This window comes from Solanum dulcamara, chromosome 8, assembly GCF_947179165.1.
Source record: "Solanum dulcamara chromosome 8, daSolDulc1.2, whole genome shotgun sequence".
In the NCBI taxonomy this organism is placed as follows: Eukaryota; Viridiplantae; Streptophyta; class Magnoliopsida; order Solanales; family Solanaceae; genus Solanum; species Solanum dulcamara.
In genome coordinates, this window is record NC_077244.1 from 61,463,766 (window position 1) to 61,484,912 (window position 21,147).

Here is a 21,147-nt window from a genome sequence, read left to right on the forward strand (position 1 = left end):
ACAATCTCAATCTCACGTACTTATATTTAACTTTTGAAACCATTTCTTTAGAAATCAAATTCCTAGGAGAAAAAAATGTTACCTAATATTAGCAGTGCACATTTGCATTTGAGACTCCATGGTACGATGAACCCAGAGAATCACACTCAAAAGCTAGTTATTAAGACAAAATTACATAGAGTAAAAAGACAATAAAAATGCTTCTGACATAAATGAGCATATCTACCTACTTTAAAACATTATTTTTAAGCATAAACCATTATCATATATAGTGAGGACATGCATATCAATTATAAGGGGTGAATTTGGGAATTAGGAGATTAAGGATTTGGATAAACTCGGTCACCTGGTAATCCTAGATGAAGACGAATCCAAGGAAAGGAAAAAGGCAAAACCCTAAAACATTGTAAAAACAAGAGAGCTTTTATGAAGAAGGTTTTGTATCTTTGGAAGATTGTTTGTTGCTTGATGGCTTTACAAATGAATGGCCCCATTTATACTAATCTATAGAGGCTTAAGTGTAAATAAAAATTACTACATAATTTCTTCTATATTTACAAAGAAGTCCTTATTCTAGAATTCTCTACACACCTAGAGAATTCTAAGTCTTTCAAGATTTCTCTACAAGGTTTTACAAGACTCTAGATTCTTCCTCATTCTAGATGATCAAGTGGTGGATAATGACAAAATGCTGTAATAAGGATATTTTTGAAGTATTCAACAACTTTTATACTCCCTTCCCAAATGTTTGACTCGGCATACCTTTGACAAGTAATAAATAAAAATAATAATCTTACTATATTATCTTTCAAAGATATAATAAATTTGTTATTTTGATAAATGCATTGGGAAAATGAATGTTACCCCCATTTAGTCAATATTAAGTGAATTGTTAAGTATGACAAACACTTTAAGAAAAATATTTAAGGACAAAAATAAAAGATTACTTTCCACTATTAACCTTATGAATATTCCTAAATAATTATCCTAAAACATGTAAAGTAGTTAACAATCTTATTAAAAGAAAAGATAAACATGAAAGAAAAAGTCCCAACAATTCTCTTGAACTTTGCAAAATTCATTTATTTTGAACTTAAATAAACTCTCAACAATCCACTTAATATGGATTAGAGGGAGTAAATCTTAATAATTCAGTTGGTTGACTACCTCAACTTTCATCTTGTTGGTAAAGGTTCAATTCATTAAGAACTAATTGATAAGTTATCTCTTGATTTATCAAAATTGGACAAGTAAATGAACATCTATAAAATTATTATTTTTTAAAAAAAAAGTTATGTCAAAGTCACACTTCAATTATCATTCTATTAGTAAATTTCAGACTCCAGTTATCAATGGTTACTTTTTCATATATATATATATATATATAAACACACTTCGTTGAGTAGTTGATTGTGTATAGTGTACACTCTCTATTTTTATTTTAAAAGGGTGTTAAGTAGCACTCCACGTGAAAAATATTTCCATTTATGCAAAACTAAAGTAATTATTAATTTAAAACTTAAGAAGGGGGTTAATATTTTAGGATAAAAAATTTAATCAGGTTAATCGTAAAAATTCTTGGGTCATTTGTAAAAAAGTTCACCGGACATCTTTGTTCTCCAACAATGATCCATCTTTGTTCTCCAACAAGAAAGATTCAAAAATCCTTTTTTGGTGTCGTTGTCCGTTAGTCATATCGAGATTCACGCTAATTCATTCACTTAATTTTACTATTGTTGTTTAATTTTTTATTTGTCATTTAGGCAAAAGACATAAGTACTTCAAAGGACATACCTTATTTTATGAGGATTCTATTATCCCTAAAAAAAAAAAAAAAAAAATGGAATAAACACTCCATCCCTAAGTGTTGATATGTCATAAAGAATCAAATTCTTGACAGACACTGAAATACGCACACTAATATGTGTAATTGCAAAAAGAGTTCAAAAAGTAAGAAAGAAAAAGAAAAAAAAAGTAAAGAAAAACATAAAACAAAAAAGAGTACTCTTAATTAAATTAACATGTGTCAAATATCATAATATCTCAATTCTTGAGAAATTACTTTTCTATGTAAATTGATCGTTTTTTCCTTTCCCTACCGTTTTCATGCTTTGTTAGTGTTGTGGGGATAGTTAGTGCGGCTCCCGATGCGATTGGGTGATATTTTAGTGATTTTGAGACCTTGAGTGGAGTTTTGAATGAGATAGTTGAGTTTGGTCAACACATTGAGATATGAGCGTCGGATGAAAATTCCGCCAGTTTCGTTGCATTCGGAACGTCAAGTTTGGTCTAGTTGAATGTTGAGTTAGAGCCGTGAGACCTTAGAATGCATTTTGGGAATTTAGGCTAAAAGTTGAGTTTTAGGCCTAAAATGGTTCCGGAGAGGTATTTTCATCATAACAATTTTTTCAAAAATCAGACAATTTCATTGATTCCGGAATATTTGTAGTAGCATATCCAATTTATTTTTATCGGACCCAAAATGAATCCTAAGGATCTGTTCAAAGACTTTTTTCTTAACTTGAATTATTGTTTCTGGTGCAGTGTTCTTTCTTCTCTACGATCGCGGAGGTCAGACCTGCATTCATGGAGGGTCTTCTCCTAGTGCTCCGCAATTACAGTAAAGCCCGTGTTCGCGATGAAGTGTGTTGCGCGTTCGCGACCATGAACCACATTCGTAGTGAACAATGCTAGTGTGCTCTGCGATCGCGGTGGTAAGTGGTCCGCGATCGCAGAAAGCAAAATTGGCCTAAAAGTGTCGAACTCGGGAGTTATTCCCATTCTTCACATTCCACCATTGTTGAACGTTTAGAGCTCGAGGAAGATGAATTTTGAAGAGATTTTTTGGGGATATTCAATGAGGTAAGTTCATTTATCATTCCTAAATCATTTTCTAACGATTTTATCTTCTAAAATATTTCAAAATCAAGATTTCAATATGGGTTTTAGGGGGTTTTCTCCCAAATTTCAAAGTTGATAATTTCATGATTTTTAATCCGTTTCTTACTCGATTTTAATGGATTTTTCAACCATGAACTTTTTTTGATGTGTAGAATTTGAATTTCAAATAAAATTCCAATTTTATCCTTTTCTATTTCGAGGTGATTTTTGAACGATTTTGACCCCGATTCTAAAACTTTGCAATAAATGTATCGTTGAACTGCTTATGATGAACACTTTCAATTTTTGATAGTTGGAATCATTTCAGAGTCGGTAATTGAGAGTAGAGCACCAGTTCAAGTGTTCGGGTGAAGTTTTGGCCTTCGAGGTAGGTTTTGGCTATCCTTCTTTAAGACTGGGATGGGGTAATTCATCATTCATATGTTATAGACTTTTGGAATGGGGTCGTAATGTGAATTAGGACTGTTGTTATATCGTGATTTCCATTTGGGGGCTTGATTATACTGTATTACCCGTGTGGGGGCTTATTTGTGCGGTTTAGCCCATGTGGGGGGGGCTTATTTGCTATTTAGTTTGATTTAAGAACATGTACTTCGTGATTTGCTTGTGAGGGAAGCTTGTAACACTATTCTTGTAATGCCCACATGAGCGGTTGGGTTGGGGATTTTGATCACACTTGAGCAATGAAATATTTTTTAAAAGGGTGAACATTTATTTCAATATATTTCCTTCTCATTTCTATCCACTTGATGGTGTATATCATGTTTAGGTTGAGTTTTGAGAACTTTGAACCTTATATACATGTTGATTTGAATATTGCCTCCATGCCATATGTGTTGTGATGCATTCATTCTGATTCATCATATCATTGATCTTGGGAAGTTGAGAAATGTGAAAATTCTTTTTAAGAAATAAAATGAGACACACTTTTATATCCTTGACATGAGCTAGGTGGAAAGTTGATGAGATATTGAGATTTTGATTTGGTATATGGACTATGAGTCCCCCATGGGTTCTTGTTTGGAAGTCTTAGCTCTACAGGTGTATACGACAGGTTGTGCGACAGCCTTGATTCCACCGTATCATCACATCATTACATCATCTCATTGCATTGCATTGCTCTTAGAATTAATTGACGTATTTGATCTTATGTAATATTGAATTATCCCTATATGTTACTTTTCTCGCGTCGTTCTATATAAATTAGCGACACTAATGTCGGAGTGAGACTTTTTTGTATGCAGGTGGAAGTGTTCTTTAGTTTATTTCATAAGTTTGATTGATTTATTATACTCAATCGGTCAAACCTATTGAATACATGTGGATTGTACTCATCCATATTTCTGTATCACCATTGATGCAGATCCTAGTCAGGATATTCTATATGGCGACTGATTTCCTCCAGCCGACAGTGTCATATCGGATTAGTGGTGAGATCCTGTGTTTCGGATCACCATTAGTTCCATATTTTATTTTCAATCTTTATTATTGTTCGAAGACTTGTGATGTATTTCGGGTTCAACGGTTATATTAGATGTTTTTTATACTTATGACACCTGATTTTGGGATATTTCTTCGTTATATATTTTTTCTTTCAGTTGTGCCCTAACTTCCCCTTTGGGAATCCTATATGTGATTTATTGCTAGGCTTACACATTAGGTTTGATTTTGGAATATGTGTCATAATGACCTTGATTTTTGGATCGTAACAAATTAGTATCAGAGAGCTAGGTTAGCGATCTCATAAGTTTAAGAGCAGGGTGTAGTCTTGCGGACAAGTACGTAGACTTCCGTATTTATCTTCGAGAGCTATAAGATATTTAACAGAATAATTCCTTCCTTTGATTCCTTTCATGCGATTTATTCATATCAAGTGTCGTATATCTCTAATCTGCACCTTCTGCAAAGATGGTGAGGACTAGAGCCACAATCATCGAGGGTAAGAATGCACCTGCTACCCGAGCCCTAGTCCGTGGGCAAGGTAAGGGACCCGGAGGAGTTAGGGGCCAAGGCCGAGTGAGAGGAGTAGCATCTGCTCGAAGACGAGCTAGGAAAGCATCACCTGAGCCTATATATGAGCATGAGGATGATTGTGAGCAGCAGATTGAGGAGCAGAGGCCAACCCAGCCTCTTGCGGTTCCCGATAGCGCTCAGGAGCTACTTGTTCGGTTATTAGCTAGATTAGATGGTTCCCCTAATCCTAGTGTTTATTTGGGTACTTTAGGCTCTCTTATTACAGTTGGTGCTACACCACTAGTTCTGGGGCCTAGTGTGGGATTTCAGACTCCTTGTTCTTCTTTGGTGCCCTCTATTCACCTTCGAGATTTGTAGCTCCGCTAGTTTTTGCTAGTGCAGCCATGTCAATTTCTGAGCAGAAGAGTTTTGAAAGGTTTGTCACCTCTTAGGTTCGATGATATAGCTAGAGAGAAGGCCTACGACCTCCTGACTGAGTGTCTGGAGAGGTTGTTCAACTTTGGTAATTTAGAGGCACATTGAGTAGCTTCCACTTCATACCAATTTACGGGAGTTGCCAAGGAGTGGTAGAGGTTAGTTCTTGCTCGCAGACCTATCGATTCTCCTATGATGAGTTGGGAGAAGTTTACCGAGGTATTCCTCGAGAGGCTTATGCCTTATACCTTCGTAATCTTCATAGGGATGAGTTCAACAGATTGGAGCAGGATTTCCTATCAGTACGAGGCTCATTTTTATGAGTTGGCTCATTATGCTATGTGGAGTATTCCTACAGAATTTGAGTGGATCTGTAAGTTGGCAAAGGAATTCGTCTGTTATCTTGAAGAGGCAACAACCTCTCTTGTGTTATTCGGTGGCTAATTTTAGAGTATTATTGATCATGATAGGATGACAGAGAGTATCTGGCATGCTAGACAAGGCAGCGCCAAGACATTCTGTCGATAGGATCAATTCAGCGATCATTCATCCAGAGGTAGGGAGTATTCGGGTCTAGGCACCTAGGGATATCAAGGTAGGCCAGTGCATACGCGATTTAGGGTTCAGATGGTATAGGTGGATCCAGACTGGGCTAGGCTAGCTATGGTGGTTCGTCGGGCTTTGGAGGACGCATTGACACTTTTGGTTATCTTATACGAATTCGGGTCCTCGAGACTATTTTTTTTGTAATGAGTTTGGACATAAGGCAAAGGATTACTACAGACATGCTTCTTCTATTGTTCAACTCGGGACACCGATTGTTTATGCTACACCATCCCCAACTATTTGAGGTGCTTCACAGAGTGCTAGAGGTGGCACCAGGGGTGCTAAGGGTGGAGCTCGAGGTGGTGTTCGGGTTATTCACAGGCTAGTGGTGACTGTAAACTATGCTATGTTATACTGGGTAGATCTAAGGTAGAGGCTTTTAATGCAGTAATTACAGGTATTATTCCAGTTTATCATCGTTCTACTTCAATATTATTCAACCCTCAATCTACTTACTCTCATGTGTCGACTTATTTTAATGTGGGCACTGATTATGTGTGTGAGCCCCTTGTTATGCCTATTAGTGTTTCTACCCCAATGCGAGTCTTTAGTGGTAGATCGGGTATACTAGGGGTGTGTGGTGATATTTTTGGGTAGAGAGACTCGGGCAAACCTGATTCTGCTAGATATGCTTGATTTTGATGCGATATTGGGTATGGATTAGTTATCCCCCTATCATTCAATTCTAGATTTTTATGCAAAGAATGTGACCTTAGCTTATCCCGATTTTCCTTTGTTAGTATGAAAGGGGTAATCCGAGCTTGTATCCAAAGGGGGTGATATCTTATATTCATGATTTTCGTATGATGGATAAAGATTACTTGTCTTATTTGGCTCATGTACATGATCTTACTTAGGAATTATCTCTTTTAGAGACCACGAGAGTGGTAAGAGAGTTTATAGATGTATTTCTTACAGACTTGCCAGGTGTTCCTCTGAGCCATGATATCGAATTTGTTATTGATTTGGAGCGAGGCACCAAGCCCATCTCTATTTCTCCTTATTGGATGGCTCCGGCTGAATTAAAGGTGTTGAAGGAACAGTTAGAAGATTTATTAATGAAAGGGTTTATTCGGCCTAGTGTATTAGAGTGGGGTGCACCGGTCTTATTTGTGAAGAAGAAATATGGTACAATGAGGATGTGTATTAATTATCGATAGTTGAACAATGTTACAATCAATAACAAGTATTCCTCTTCCTCGCATTGATTATTTATTTGATCAGTTTCAGGGTGCATCAGTGTTTTCTAAGATTGACTTAAGGTCAGGCTACCATCAATTGAAAGTTTGGGATTCTAATATCTCGAAGACTGCTTTCAGGACTCGTTATGGGCATTATGAGTTTGTGGTCATGTCCTTTGGGCTGACTAATGCCCCAAGTGCTTTTTATGGAGTTGATGAACCGGGTATTTCGGTCTTATTTGGACTCTTTTGTGATTGTATTTATCGATGATATCTTGGTTTACTCCAAGAATGAGGCCGATCATGTTCGTCACTTAAGGGTCGTACAATAGAGATTAAGAGAGGAGAAGTTGTATGCAAAATTAAACTATCCAAATGTGAGTTTTGGCTCGAGTCTGTGGTATTCTTGGGTCATGTGGTGACCAAGGATTGGATTGTGGTCGATCCGGCCAAGGTCGTGGCAGTTCGTAATTGGGTTAGACCTAATTTGATTACAGAGATTCAGAGTTTTATTGAGTTAACAGGTTATTATTGTTGGTTTGTTTAGAGTTTCTGTTCTATTGCAGCCCCATTGAATAGACTGACTCAAAAGATCGTGGCATTCCAATGGATCGATGAGTGTGAGGCGAGCTTTCAAAAGTTCAAGGAGTTATTGGCCTCGGCACCTATTCTAGCATTACTCGAGGAAGGTGTGGCTTTCATTGTATTTTGTGATGCTCCGGATGTCGGTTTGGGTGGTGTATTGATGCAGAAGGGGAGAGTTATAGCCTGTGCTTCTAGAAAACTGAAGGTACATGAGAAGAACTACCCTACTCACGATTTGGAGTTAGCGGCTGTGGTCTTTGTTTTGAAGCTATGGAGACACTATCTCTATGGTGTGAATTGTGAGGTCTTTACCGATCACCATAGCATTAAGTATATCTTTTATCAACCGAATCTGAACATGAGGCAGAGGTTGGAACTATTGAAAGACTACGACATCACCATTCTTTATCATCCGATCAAGGCTAATGTGGTAGCAGATGCCTCGAGTTGAAAAGCACCTAGTATGGGTAGTTTATCCTTTCTTAGGGCGGGGAAGAGGCCTTCGGCTTTGGAGGTTCAGTCATTGGCTAGGCAGTTGGTTCGACTTAATATCTCTATACCTCATAGCATTTTGGCCTTCGTTGAGGGTAGGTCTACCTTGATTGATCAGACTTGTGTCCATCAGTTTGATGATTACAAGTTGAGAACGATTCAGGACAAAGTGTTGAAAGGTGAAGCTATATCGTCTTCCCTTGATCCTGAGGGAGTTTTGAGGATTAACAGTCGCATTTGTGTATCAAAGGTTGGTGATTGGATGTGTATGATATTGGAGGAGGCTCATTGTGTAAAGTATTCTATTCACTCGGGAGCAGAAACGATGTTTCATGACTTGAAACAATATTATTGGTGGTGTAGCATAAAGAGAGACATTATTGATTTTGTGGCTAAGTGTTTAAATTGTCAAGAAGTGAAGTATGAGCATAAAAACCGAGTGGTGTTAAAGGTGAAAATAACTCCATAATCAAATATCAATTAACTATCATACTAAATACAAATACCTTTCAAGGCTAAATTTTTCGACAAAGCTAATTTGAATTGGTGTATTTTTGTAGCCCGTAAGTAATGCCAACTGCCAGCTGGGGTCAGTAATCAATAGGAAAATAAGAAATTGTAAACCAAGACAGTAAAAATGAACGCTCAATCCAAAAAGTTGACTGTGAGGATTTTCCAATACATAGTTGATTCTTTCAACCAATGTACTATACTTTTAACATCAAACAACAATTATATTCTTTCATATGTTAAAAACCTCCAATAGAAGCCTCGTGATATTTCTTACACTTGGATTTCCGTCTTCCAGTGAAAGATCGGCTGCTAATCATTGTGTTTCGTGGCAACGCGTGGTTACTGTTAAGATAGTTGATGTTCCTGGCGCCACTGCTATAATATGTAAAGTTAATCAGCCTATCAATTATTTTACCAAGGAATCTAAGTATTATTTTATACATGATAGATAGTGAAATAACTAAAATCTATATAAAATAATATATAAATTCATTCATAACTAATTCTTACACCTACGTAATTTCAATCAGCTATCAAATAACTCCTAAGCTAAAATAATAAAAATAAATCAAAAATTATAAGTTAGAATTTTTAAGTTATGGCTTTTAATTTATAAATCAAAACGCAAAAACCAATTCAAATCTGCTCTTAAGTTTGTTTTGACACTGTCATCAGATTTGTACTCATCTTTCTAAAATTTTGCACATGTCACACTTCACATATATGTTGTGTCTGAAGTTTAAATCACACTTCAAATGCAATGTCTGAACTTGCATGAATAAAGTCAGTGGAAAGTTTGGTCATGTTTCATCATGAAATTTGGAGAAAAAAATTATTTTTAAAATAAAAGATGATACTTGAAAAATGTGTTTGGCCATGAATATAAATTAAAATTGTTTTGAATTTTTATGAGTAATTTGAAATGAAAAAAAAAAGTGAAAAACACCTTTTAGTGATTTTATAAAATTTTGAAATTCAACTTCAACTTGAATTCCGAAATTTTATGGCCAAACATATTTTTCAGAGTTCAACTCCAAAAACGGTGAAAAAATTTCATGACAACACCTACCTCAATTTCAGATAAAAATGACTAGATTTCAATCATTTTCTCCTACATTCAATCAATCTTACTAAGTTTAGTCTTTTTTACCCGACTTCAACCATTTTAACTTGAACTTCGGCCACATGTACGTGAACTTCAACCCTATAAAACCTCAAATATTGTGTCTATAGTTGAACTGCCAAGACTAACTTCGAACACTGTATGTCTAAAGTTGTCTGAAATAATATACATGCCAAAAGAAAGGAGACAAAAGTTAAATGATGACATCAAAATTGAGTATCCAAGAAATTTCACCCTTGCCAATTGTGACATATACATGTGTTTGTTTACTTGAACAACCAGGTAAATAACTCATTCAAATAATGAGCAAAACTTGAGTTCTTTCTGTTTGAGCAGATGGTGATAATATATAAATGTACTGAATATGGTCAAATGAGGTATACTTTTTTGCTGCTTAATCTGTTTTTCCAGTTATACCCATGACAGGAAGTGGAGTATATTGGAAAAACCATCCTGAAAGATTCTCTTGAAAAGCTTGACTTGCAAGCGGAGAATGACGAGTCTCACCCCCTTTTTGGGCCGACTTCGTGATTTTATGCTTGGAAAATATATAGGAAAAACAAAAAGGCAACTCGATATAGGGTTCTGCTTTACAGTCTTTTTGCTACAATAGCCTAAACAAAATATTTGAATGGCAAGGTTAAAATCAGTGGCACATGCAATGTACCAAATCATTTTTTTATGACCATGGTGTCTAGACAAGATTCCACAATCCACAGAGTACCTCCCATCAGCATAGGGTAACTTTGTGACCAACATTTAGGCAGATTGGAAGAAATCATGTAGTGTCTTTTGCCCCCGGCTGAGATTCTGAACTTGCAATGCACCAGATTTAGCTGTAATGATCCAGAAAACAGCTTCATATAAACCATTGTCCAAAATTTGAAGGATTAAAAGAATCCTAGATGACATTAGAAATAGAGTAGGGTAAGAACTGCCACAAGATTCGTTAATAATAGCAAATTAAGCAGTAAACCAGGAATCCAAAAATACGGAAGACAAAACATATTAAACAAAACATATAGACATCAAATCATCATTAAAAATATGGTTGCACTTCAAGCCCAGCAAGAAGAATCAAAAGCACGATAACGGCAATATCTGGACATATCACCCTAACAGGTATGCTCCAGTAAATCTGAGCAGTATGCTAAAGGCAAAGAACCAATAACACATACTGTTAGCTTCATTAACTTATGTTCTAATGATGACACTAATCCTTCTGTGCTGGGAAAAAAAAACGAGACATCTAAAATTTGTGAAAAGGCATAAATCTAAACAAGGAAGGAAATCACACACTAGCAAAATTAAGGAAGATTGACAAACGAGTATACCAGAATCAAGGAGATTGACTAGCGTAAAGATGGAAACAAGAAGAGCCAGTAGCATACGACAAGGAAAGCACACCCTACCCGAATCAAGGAAGAATGACTTGTCTAAAGATGGAAACAAGTCAGCCGCATACCACAAGGAAAAAGAGTACACGCTTACCATAAGAAAAAACAGGACACTGACAAATTTGAATACCTTGATTGAAGGAGAAAATCCCTTCACGCAGAAAATCAGGGATTGATTCTCAAATCAATCCCAGTGACATTCAAGATCAAAGATTGATATTAATTCCATTCCGTCCAAGCAACGGTCAAGAAGCAGCCAAGCAATATAAAAGCAGATCATCATCAGAGAAGAAGATTGTGCAACTTCACTTGAGTAAAAACCCTAGTCACTCTTTCATCTAGTAATATAGTTTACTAGTGAAAAGAAAAGAAAAAAAGAAATTAGAAAGCTACACGAGTAGAGGCTGTGACCAACAAGTGAAGAATCTTCCAGGTCAAGGAGTTCACAACAGGCTATCTGTTTAACCAGAAACATTTAAGCTCTAAGAAACCCTTGTAACCCAAGGGGCAGCCCGGGGCACTTAAGCTCCCGCTGTGCGCAGGGTCCGGGCGGGGAAGGGCCTGACCACAAGGATCTATTGTACGCAGCCTTACCTTGCATTCCTGTCAGAGGCTGTTTCCAAGGCTTGAACCCGTGACCTCCTGATCACATGGCAGCAACTTTACCAGTTACTCCAACGCTCCCCTTCTCTATATGCCTTATACAATATTTTATTTTATCTAATCGTCTAAACGGCAGGGTAGTTGACTTGAAGAAACCAACAGGCAACCAATAACTTGACTAACATTCGAAAAGAATTTCAATTCACTCCCACCCCACCCCCCACACACCCCACACAACCCTCTTATGTCTCACATACTAATGTAGTGAGACAGATCATGGATGTGACATTCAATTCTACGCCGTAGTTACACCGGGAGATGTTATTGCTGCAATTGACCAAAGCAGCACCCTACAAGAGATCCTAAAGTGATCCATTCCTTTCTCTTTAGGCTGGTTACACCAAAGTTCCAAACTCTTAATAAGAAAGCAATTTATTTCCTTCATCTGGTTAGGACCAACGAGTAGTTGGATAGCATTTAATTGATGCACTGGTTGTACAATAAATTATTCCTCTTCCGTACTCTTTCCAAGGCTCTCCAATTTTATTTTCTTGTAGAACAGTCAAGCTGATCATTTTCTGGTCATATTGCGATTTAGTTGCAACAAGTGTTTTTGGTATTTGTGGACAACTGGAAGCACTGAAATAGACAAACCTTACAATGCACAGATGTATATATTTATATCCTGAAATAGACAATACTTAAAGCAAGAGAACCACATTTGCACATACTGAAATATCTTGCTCAGATACAGATATTCAAGTCAAAGTAACCGATCAACACAAACAAGACTATGAGAAGGCAGAGAAGTTACCAGTGCTATCCACACAGCTTTTCTTTTTGAATACATCATCAAGGCAGACTCCTTTCGTAAGCTGATATGATCATCAAATTGGTCATTCTGGTAACTGTAAACCTCAAAACTGAAAAAAAGATAGCATCATAAGGAAACAAAGTACCGGTCATCAATTAGCTATACCTTTGCCTTGATTGATTCGATACAATGCAACAACTCTTGTCCACTCGTTTTTTGTGAGCCACGCAAAATACAAATGCCAAGATTCAAAATCTTTTCAATGTCAGCACGACAAGCAACAGATGTGCAGATGTTTAAAAGCTTCAAAGCATGTGAAACCAAATCTGTCCTTACATCACAGTATCGACAGAAATACTCTGCATCCAAACCAATGCTTCCTCCGACTGTCCCAGCCATGTAAGCTCGTAGAGCACACTCTAGATGGGAAACATGTCCACATATGTAGCCATCAACTACTGTTGCTTCACATCGAATATAACTGTACCCATCATAGTCCAAACTGATAGGTTTACAACAAAGGATACAGCAACAGTCTCGGCAAAAACCAGGCTCACTGCAACAGACATCACAAAACATGGTCTCTGGAAAAGGATTTTCCGCTGTTAAACTGCTACAGACTCTGTTACCAGCCTTACAAGTAATAGCTCCGAAAGGAGAATCAGATGGTAAAGGCTCCATTTTCGTCCCTGAAGATGTAGTCTTCTCCTTCATATCCGAGTCAAAATCAATATCTAAATAAAGAGAAAACAAATTTGGCATCAGGTCAGTAACTTAATTCATTAAGCACTAGAAAGAGACACAAGAAAAAAGGTTTTATGCCAAGAAGATTCAACAACTTGTATATGCAAAAAAAAATATCATTTTCCCTATCTACATAGTGTAATTTTTCAACAAAGCTCCATCCCTGACTACTAGTGAACAGACTGTATAATCATGGATGAAATTCACTTCAAAAATGAAAAAATCCACTGACAGGGACTGAAAAAATAAAAATCTGTGTGGACAGACTAGATATCTGTAATGAATAGGAAATGAAATTAAGATACTAACATCGAGTCTTTAGTGTGGATAAGTTGTTCAAAAATTAGTCACATGAATTTTAGGTCTCATCTCAATCAGATTCTCAAGTAGATTACATTCAGAAAGTGCACCAATGATAACTCAGGGGCTCATTTGGTTATAAGAGAAAATGTTTGTTAATAAAAGTCTAGATTCTGATACAAATTACTAATATGATATTTGGTTTCCAACATAAAGCTTCGGATAACCATGTACTGTAACTACATAATTTATACAGGAATATTTATGTTATTTTGTTCAAGTTAGAGAGGGATGTGTATGGGCAGTATTATAAGATAAGAGCACCTAAATCGACAAAATGACCAATAAAAAGTAGAACAACATACACACACTGTAGTCCCACAAGTGGGGTCTGGGGCGACCAATAAAAAGTATTAGTAAAAAAAAGATTTAAAAAAATTAGTAAAGCTTAAAACTTATCACTCTTATACAATTAAATTTTGTTATAAATTTTAATTAAAATATTAAACTAAAACATTATACAGCTATGCTAAATAGTAAAGCTAATACTTGACGTTGGTATCGTAGTCTTTGCGAAAGTTAAAGCAAACATTGTAATATCACTCAATTCATATTAGTCCACATATCAATATCCATCGCATAACAATCAATTATTATGATCCATGCATAGCTAATATGTGAACTAAAAATAGAAAATTGAAGCCTTGTTATTCAACGATATTACAATCAAGAGTATGCATAATAATTAGAAGTAAGACTTCTAATTATTAACTAGTTACAAATGTTGTCAAAGGCACGCTAAAGCCCTAAAGTGAGGCTCAAAATGTGTTGAGCGCTTCACCTCGCTTAATGCATACTTCAGTATGGCCATCAAGATTCTAAGGCATATTTTCCTTGCCAATGACCCTCTTTTGAAGAGGCGACACAAATCAATTGATATTTCACTTTTATCCTAAATTTCTTTCAATTTATTTTTTTATATATTTGCCATTCATGCTTATTATTATTAGTCCTAGACTTGACTAAACATATATATTTGTGTTTTATCCCTTTTGCACGTTTTTCATTAAAGCTCACACTTTATTTGCTCTCAAAGCTCCAACTAACCTTAGAGTTTTTTGCACTTTTTTCTTTTGATAACACTGCTAGTTACATGCATTGTTGTTAAGTCTTTATAATTATTAAAATTTCTTAGTCACCTAATTAGATAATGTTTGGACAAAAATTTATTTGTGAGGAAGGAAGTTATGCAGAAGAATCATCAAAATACCAAAGGCGCACAAGCGATTCAACATTCTGTAAAGTACCGTTATTAAAATTATGTAGAATAATTACAACATGGTGAAATTCATAAATAGAAAAATATTGGCATTTTTGTGTATTTGTGGGTATATAATTTCTTTTATAGATAGATATAGTATTTTTTGGTTATTATTCAGTTTTAGTTTCACTTGTGATATTTCATGCTGCAAGAATTTATATTAGTTAAATGTGATGATTTAATCTTAGTTTTAGACGAAATTAAGGAAAAATCTAAATTCATTAAATGAACCTCAAGCATCAATTTAGTTCTTCATTTATAAATATAAATTGTCAATTAAAATTGCAATTTATAGTACTTTTTGTATCGTTTTTAAATATTTCAATTTTAATTTAAAACTTGATATTGATATAATTTATTTTAACTTCAAAATTTAGTCAGATTGACTCTCGAAAAAGTGACAGTGTCACATAAATTGAAATGAAAGGAGCGTACTTAGTAAGATTTAATAAATGCTCCAATTGAAAACGAAAATGTGGATCCAAAGTTGCCAAATTTACCAAAATGTATAATGAGTAATGACAAATAATATTAAGGGTAATATAATGCTCCCTATGGTTCATATTATATGGTGTTTTACCTCAGGCAAACCCCTTAAAAGTCCTTTTAGCCCTAAAAAGAAGTGTTTTTGCTAAATTATCCTTAATTAAATAGTAACAATTTAAGATGATTTCTTGGGTTATGTAAAAATTCACTTATCTAAGTAAGGGTAAATTTGAAGGAAAAAATAATATCTTATTGATTAGGTACAAAAATCAATTATTTTGGACCAAGTGTAAAAACTAAGGATACCATATAATATAGACAGGAGGGAGTAAGGGGCAAAATTATTCATAAGAAGTTACGACAATGTCAACGTATTTATTGCAAAGGCCCATGTCGAATGGACTTAAGAAATAGAATGAGTGTAAAAAATGGGAATAGGCAAGGAAAAGGCAACAGAAATAATCACGTGTAGCAGTTTTGATATCATCAAAGAATCAAAATTCTCGTATTGCCCTTGTTAGGAGGACAAAACTTGTGCATTCTCTCTTATATAGTAGTACTTTTTGAACATTAACATTATTCATCTTTGATAATTAAAGATTAAAAGATATCTGGAATGAGGTAGGAGTGACCTCGATGATTCGGACATGTACAGAGGAGATGCACGGATGTCCCAGTGCAGAGGTGTGAGAGGTTAGCTATGGATGATTTCAAGATAAGTAGGGGTAAGCCGAAGAAATATTGAGGAAAGGTGATTAGATAAGATTTAGCGCAACTTCAGTTTACTGAGGACATGACCTTAGATAGGGGTTATGGAAGTTACAGATTAGAGTAAAAGGTTAGTTAGATAGTTGAGTGTTGCCTCACAAATTTCTCGGTACCATTAGTCATAGTATTACCCTTGTAGTTTCTTATCCTTTAGTTTGATTATTATCTGTTTCTTTTTGTTGTTTGATTATTGTTTTACCTTGTTTTGACTATTGTTCGGGTTTATTTGTAAGGTTGTCTATAGTATCTTGCCATGACTTTTTCATTTCCATTATTTCTTTTCCTATACTACTTTGGACTGTTTTTTCTCTTGAGTTGAGGGTCTATCGGAAATAGTTTCTCTACCTAGGTAAGATTAAGGTCTGCGTATACTTTACCCTCCTCATACCCCCATTTTGTGGGATTACGTTGGGTATGTTGTTGTTTATAATTAACTAAGAAAAAGGTAAACATTCTCCAAAATACAACAATCATTCCATATATTTTCACTACGAACAACACATTTGTGCATACACTTATATATATTTTAATTCCTATAATACATAATTCAACCTAAAATGGATGTCAACTTCCATAATAATTTCTAAAGGAAAATAAGTAACCTCAAAGTTCAACCAAAATATATCTATACTACTTGTATGTAGAGTTGTTGGCTAATGAGCTACATCCACTGTTCTCTTGAATAATTAATGGAAATAATGGATATTCCAAAATACTTTGCCAATGAGTATTAGAAATATCAAATACTCCTATTAATTATGAGAACATAACAAAGTTTACTCCTAGCAGCATTATACAAACTTGCACACATTTTGTTTGGGACATTGCAAGTTCTAGAAACTGGTATAATCACATTTGACAGAAAAGGACTAATAAAGTACTGCATGAAGATTAGAGATGGAACAGCCCCTTCAGATATCTGTTACGAAAAAGATTAGAGATGGAACAGAGTCCATGGACAAGGATACATATGTAAAGGCCAAGGGGTGAGACAGGTCATTTGGAATAGGTCCTTGCACACAACTGTTGTTCGAAGTTGCACAAATTTATATGGAAGTTTAGTATACACATTGAGCCATGTGATAAGAGCTTTTTTTTTTAATTGATGCAAACAACCGAATAAATCTCTACATGCTATATACCGAAGAGCCTTGTTGAAGCTAACCTTTTGAGCTTGGTGACTGTTTCGAAGGAATCATCCAACTGAATGAGGCAAAGAATTGGTTGATATCCATACTAGGATACTCAGATTGGAGATAATGTTTAACCGAAATCCTACTTCTAAAAGCATTCATCTTTCCATCTTTCCGAACTTGAAGACGCTTCGGAAGATACAGATATCTATCTTTAAAGGTGCCTGAAGATGTAGCTCTTTTCCCCGCACGCCAGCCCCACTTATCATCAGCATTTGGCCAATCTACAGGAGCATATGGTAAACCTTCGCCAAATTCATACTCAGAAACCGGATAAAGATGAAGTCCAGTTTCATTAGTTCTAGATGCACTCCCATTACATGCAACAAGTGAATGAATCTCCCCAACCTCCTCCTTGGCTGACATTTAGCTGGAAATCTCTAACTCTGTTGATACCAATGAAACCTTAGAAAAATAAAGAAGAAACTTCAGAAGTCCACATCAGAAAGCAAACCATTTTGGGCTATAAAATAACTATGGGAGAAAAAAGCAGCTAAAGGAGAAAAGCCAAAAGTTGGGCATACTCCCCAGGAAAACAGGACAGCAAATTTTCAACCTAAAGAAATTATGCTTCAAATGAAGATAAATGTAAAACCTTTCAGCATGAGCTACAACAACACTCTCCTCCCAATGACAAAAGAAGCATCAAATCTGACAAGCAGAATATTTGTGTATTATGCAACATGCTTGACATAAACACCCCAAATTCCAAGCCACTTTTGGCGTGAAATTATATCTCCTGGCATTAGATAAATCGTGGCCTTGACGGTGTTTTTTAAATAGACCTACAACAGGCTAGTCGCAATACGGTCTCAAATCCTTTCAGCAGGAACAAATTTAAGGTTCTAATGAAAATAAATCCAAGCAATGAACAATTGAGATACATTAGGAACTTGTGCCTCAAACTTGAGATGGCAGAAGGTCAACAGGAGTTCAGGAAACAGGATAAAAAACACTTCGAATCTCCGTTCAAAAATGCCAATATGCAGAAGCACAAACATTCTCAATCTCTCGTACAGATAGTAAGGTTTTGAAACCATTTCTTTAGAAATCAAAATCCTAGGAGAACAAAAAAGGTTACCTAATATTAGCATTTGAGACTGTCAAAAAGGTATACAATACATTTTTGGTATCCTCCAATTAATGCTATGTTTTGAACTTTCCTTTACCCCTAACTTTAGAAGAAAACAATCAGCTCAATATATAGAGAGGACTTGAATATCAATTCTTAAGGGAAACTGGGAGTGAATTTGGGAATGTACCTGGGGAGATTAAGGACTTGGATAAACTCAGTCTCCTGGTAATCCGATGACGACGAAAAATCAAAATTCCAAGAAAAGGAAAAAGGGGGAAATCAAAACCCTAACAACTCTTCAAATCCAAAGGTATTATCAACCAAGTAATATCAACCAAGTAAAATGGTTGTCCACTTAAAATGGTGTATAGTCCATTTACTTTTTAAGTGGGTAAAATGCCCATTAATATTTTCCTCCACTTGTAAATATGGCTATAAATATAGCCTTAAACTTCAATGTAAAATACACAAAACATATAAAAGAAGAGAATTACTATTACTCTCTCTATATTACTACTCTCTCTATTAATACTTTCTATATTACTCTCTTGTTCTTCTTCCTTTATAAAATTGTCAAGTTAGTTAATTCATAACACGTTATCAGCACGAAGCTCTAATTTTTCAGAAAATTAACTTCTATATCAGGTATATCTACTAAAGAAATTTAATTTTTAAGTTATCTTTGTTACTTTCAAATTAATTTTCATCATGTCAAACTTGTCAAAATTGGAATTTGTGGCACTTGATATTTCTGGTAAAAATTATTTGTCATGGGTACTTGATGCTGAAATTCACCTTACCGCTAAGGGTCTTGGTGATGCTATAATTGAAGGAAATACAGCATCAAGTCAGGATAAAGCAAAGGCTATGATTTTCCTTCGTCATCATCTAGATGAAAGCCTAAAAATGGAATACTTGACAGTGAAAGATCCACTTGAATTGTGGAAAGACTTAAAAGGGAGGTATGACCACCTCAGGGCAACGGTATTGCCAAGGGCTCGTTATGAGTGGATGCACTTACGGTTTCAAGATTTTAAAACCGTAATTGAGTATAATTCTGCTGTATTTAGAATAACTTCCCAATTAAAATTATGTGGGGAAAATATAAATGATGAGGACATGTTAGAAAAGACACTAACTACTTTTCATGCCTCTAATGTAATATTACAGCAGCAATACCGTGAAAAGGGTTTTAAAAAATACTCTGAATTGATATCATGCCTTCTGGTGGCTGAACAACATAATGCCCTTTTAATGAAAAATCATGAAGCCCGTCCCACTGGAACTGCTCCGTTACCGGAGGCAAATATGGTAAAAGCACATGGCCAGTCTGAAAGAAGACATAATAAATATCAAGGTCACAATAATGTGCGTGGGCGTGGCAATGACAGAGGACGATATAATAATCGTCGTGGTGGTGGTCAACATAAAAGGGAGAACAATATCAGTTCTCAAAATGGCCCTTCAAAAAGTAACTGTCATCGTTGTGGCATGAAAGGCCACTGGAAAAATGAATGTCGGACGCCTGAGCATTTTGTAAGACTTTATCAAAATTCTTTTAAAAGAAAGGCAAATAGAGGTGATGCCTCTTCTTCTAATGCTCGGATAGAGTCACACTTGGCGTTCGAAAATAATGTTGAGGCAAGGCCTTTGAATAATGATAATATTGAAGCAAATATGGCCTTAAGGGATGATGATTTTAATGACCTCAATGATATTACTCATTTGGAGGTTGAAGATTTTTTTAAGGATCTTAATTGATGTTTAATTTCATGTTTTTCAATATGTTATCATGTACTTCGAATTATTGTGTTTTTACGTTTATGTATTTGAAGAAAAAAAATAATAATCAAGGTTACATTTTTATGATAATTGTATATTATTTATTACATTGTGCTATTTTACAATGTTGTAATTAATTACTATTAGTGTGCTATTATTTAATCTTAATATCATATTGTTACTAAAAATAATATTCGCCTTATTTAATGTCATTATAATAACTATTTATTCTTGTTAATGTTTTAGACATTAATAATATATAATGATTGTATTATTTTTGTCAATAAACAAATTATCTATACATGATGAATAATATTATATTAATGTTTTATAATATTTTATATTTGTTTTTAATACTTGTGTATAATATTTATTTAAGGTTAATAAGTATATAATTCCATAAACTAAATTATTGTAACATTCATCATAATTGAATCATATAATTTTTTAAATTCTAAATTACCATAATTTAACTTTAAAAAAAAGGGACTTATGTTTTTCTAGCAAAATTGTTACTTATTTTATTTCTTACAATGCATTTTTATTTTATGAAGATAAATAAATTTATCAGTCTTCAATTGGATTCAAGATGAATAATGGAGATATGTGCATTTTGGATAGTGCCACAACTCATACGATATTAAAAGAAAAGAAATATTTTTGTCATTTGATTATGAAAAAGGACTATGTCAATACAATATCTGGTAGTACAAAATTAATTGAAGGCTCTGGAAAAGCAATCTTATTACTACCTGGAGGAACGATATTGGTAATTGATAATGCATTATATTGTAGTAAGTCTCAAAGAAACTTGTTAAGTTTCAAGGTTATTCGCCAAAATGGCTATCATATTGAGACTGCAAATGAAGGAAAGG

General features: G+C 34.9%; 1 protein-coding gene across 3 annotated transcripts; it reads right to left on the bottom strand.

The window, feature by feature from the left end:
- Positions 1–9,982: 9,982 nt before the first annotated feature.
- Positions 9,983–18,792, bottom strand: LOC129901300 (uncharacterized). Of its 3 annotated transcripts, none has more exons than XM_055976443.1 (5): positions 18,678–18,792; positions 17,388–17,820; positions 12,769–13,337; positions 12,604–12,664; positions 9,983–10,625 (listed from the first exon to the last, which is right to left on the bottom strand). In XM_055976443.1, the coding sequence occupies exons 2-5, from the start codon at positions 17,779–17,781 to the stop codon at positions 10,549–10,551; spliced, it is 1,101 nt and encodes a 366-aa protein (XP_055832418.1). In that variant the 5' UTR covers positions 17,782–17,820; positions 18,678–18,792; the 3' UTR covers positions 9,983–10,548. The 3 variants fall into 3 exon arrangements, with proteins under 3 accessions (XP_055832418.1, XP_055832419.1, XP_055832420.1); XM_055976444.1 differs by lacking the exon at positions 18,678–18,792 and adding an exon at positions 18,497–18,603; XM_055976445.1 differs by having other exon boundaries at positions 10,553–10,690.
- Positions 18,793–21,147: the final 2,355 nt, after the last annotated feature.